The 1,759-nt window shown below is 30.6% G+C and overlaps 1 protein-coding gene across 1 annotated transcript; it reads left to right on the top strand.

Moving 5' to 3' along the window:
* The first annotated feature begins 275 nt into the window (after window positions 1-275).
* LOC112795267 (S-protein homolog 3-like) lies at window positions 276-737 on the top strand. The gene has a single exon (XM_025837207.1). It carries the CDS (start codon window positions 276-278, stop codon window positions 735-737), a length of 462 nt encoding a protein of 153 aa, XP_025692992.1.
* The last annotated feature ends 1,022 nt before the right edge of the window (window positions 738-1,759 follow it).

The following is a 1,759-nucleotide window of genomic DNA, read 5'->3' as shown; positions in this document are numbered from 1 at the left end:
TAAATTTAATTTGTGTTGTATACTCCCATCATCGAGGCACTCTTTGTGTGGTGCCGTGCACTCTTTGTGTGGGGCCATATAACCATATTGTCTACAATATTCACGCCGCAGTTTTTTCAAATTTTTTAGTTCAACCATCTCTTTTACTCTATAGACTATAGTCTATAATACCTTAAATTCTAGTTACTTGATCCTATATATAAACATAACAATTATTCACAACTTCATATTAAAAAGGATAAAAAAAAATTAGTAGTCCAAATAGCGCGATAGCCATGGCTCATCTTGCTAGAAGCATTTTCATCCTATGGCTTCTTACTATGCTTCCATTTTTTGGCAACGTTTTATCAAGGTCATCGGAAATATCTGTGGCAATTCAGAATCTTCTAGAAGACCAGGACGATCTAACGGTTCATTGCAAATCAAGAGATGATGATATTAGGGTGCAATATCTAAAGTCTCATGAACATTTCTTGTTCCATTTTAGACCTAATATCTTTGGAACCACACTTTTCTATTGTAGCTTTGCTTGGGAAGATGGTGTTTGCCGTCGGTTTGATATATATGAATATGATAGGGACAAAACTTATACGGATATCACGTGGCAAATATTCAAAGAAGGACCTTGTAGGTTTATTGAAAATAATGGTCATGATGATAACACTACAAGAAAAAAGGCCGATGGCTACGCTTTTTTTGATAACATTTGCTTTCAGTGGAGTCACGATTCCTGTTGATTATTATTATTATTTGGAATATGATAGTAATTGAGCCATGAACAAGATTTGAACTCATGAGAAGAAGCTTAATTCTAAATGATTAAAAGAAAATCATATATACGTTGCCGTCATGTTAAGAAGAAGAAAAAAAGTCAGAATATTTAAATAAGGCAAATTTTGATTGATTTTTGTTAATTTTTTTCTGTTATCAAATATTTTTTATGTTGTTAATTATTAAAGGAGAAGAGCAAAATTGCTTAAATAGTTTTAATTCTAACAACTAGTTAGTTAGTTACTCATTGCACAGTAGTTAAAGATGATGTTCTTGGTATTTCTATCTTGATGTGAAGAGTTAGTTTAGACTTTAGACAATGGTTATAAATAGTGGCTGCAACTCATTGTAAATATACACTAATATACTGAATGATATTCACAGTTTAGTTTTGTTTCTTCATTCACAAGTTACCTTTTTGCTCTCAAATTCTGTGTTCGTCTTCTCATCACAGTTTCATGTTTTGATCTGTGGTGCTCCTAATCTGGTTTCTCTTTAGTTCTTTTATTAATTAGTCTTTTGCTTCTTCATAAAGTAAACCCCCAAAACAAAACAAAACCCCCTCCTCCCCCAAAAAAAATAAAATCTAACTGCTAATCTATGTAAGTGATCTTAAGATTAGTTATTAAATATTAGTTGTTAAATATTGGTTGTCGAAATATTTTTCTTATGCAATATTTGGTCATTAAATTTGAAAATATAATTTAGTAGCTGATTATTTTTACTAACAACCACTTAGCTAGATCCCAACAAATTAGACATTAAATTGTTACCTAAGATTGTAGTACAAAATTAATTATTTGCCACTGTTATGTCACTAAATTGCGATCACATTATCAATAATCTATTCATCACTAATTCAGTCGATATTACTATTAATATTTTGCATTTGTTGTTAGTCTAGACAAAGTCTCTAATAAACTATGACTAATATATATATATTACAAAGAAGGTGGGATTTAGCGGGATCTTTTAAAGAGATTTGTGA

Source organism: Arachis hypogaea, chromosome 4 (genome assembly GCF_003086295.3).
Source record: "Arachis hypogaea cultivar Tifrunner chromosome 4, arahy.Tifrunner.gnm2.J5K5, whole genome shotgun sequence".
NCBI classification, from domain to species: Eukaryota; Viridiplantae; Streptophyta; class Magnoliopsida; order Fabales; family Fabaceae; genus Arachis; species Arachis hypogaea.
Note: the sequence above shows the minus strand (reverse complement) of the source record. Positions and strands in the feature narration are given on the sequence as shown.

Bases quoted from the DNA above. Each gene is read 5' to 3' on its own strand.
- LOC112795267 (XM_025837207.1), top strand. From the start codon at position 276: ATGGCTCATCTTGCTAGAAGCATTTTCATCCTATGGCTTCTTACTATG.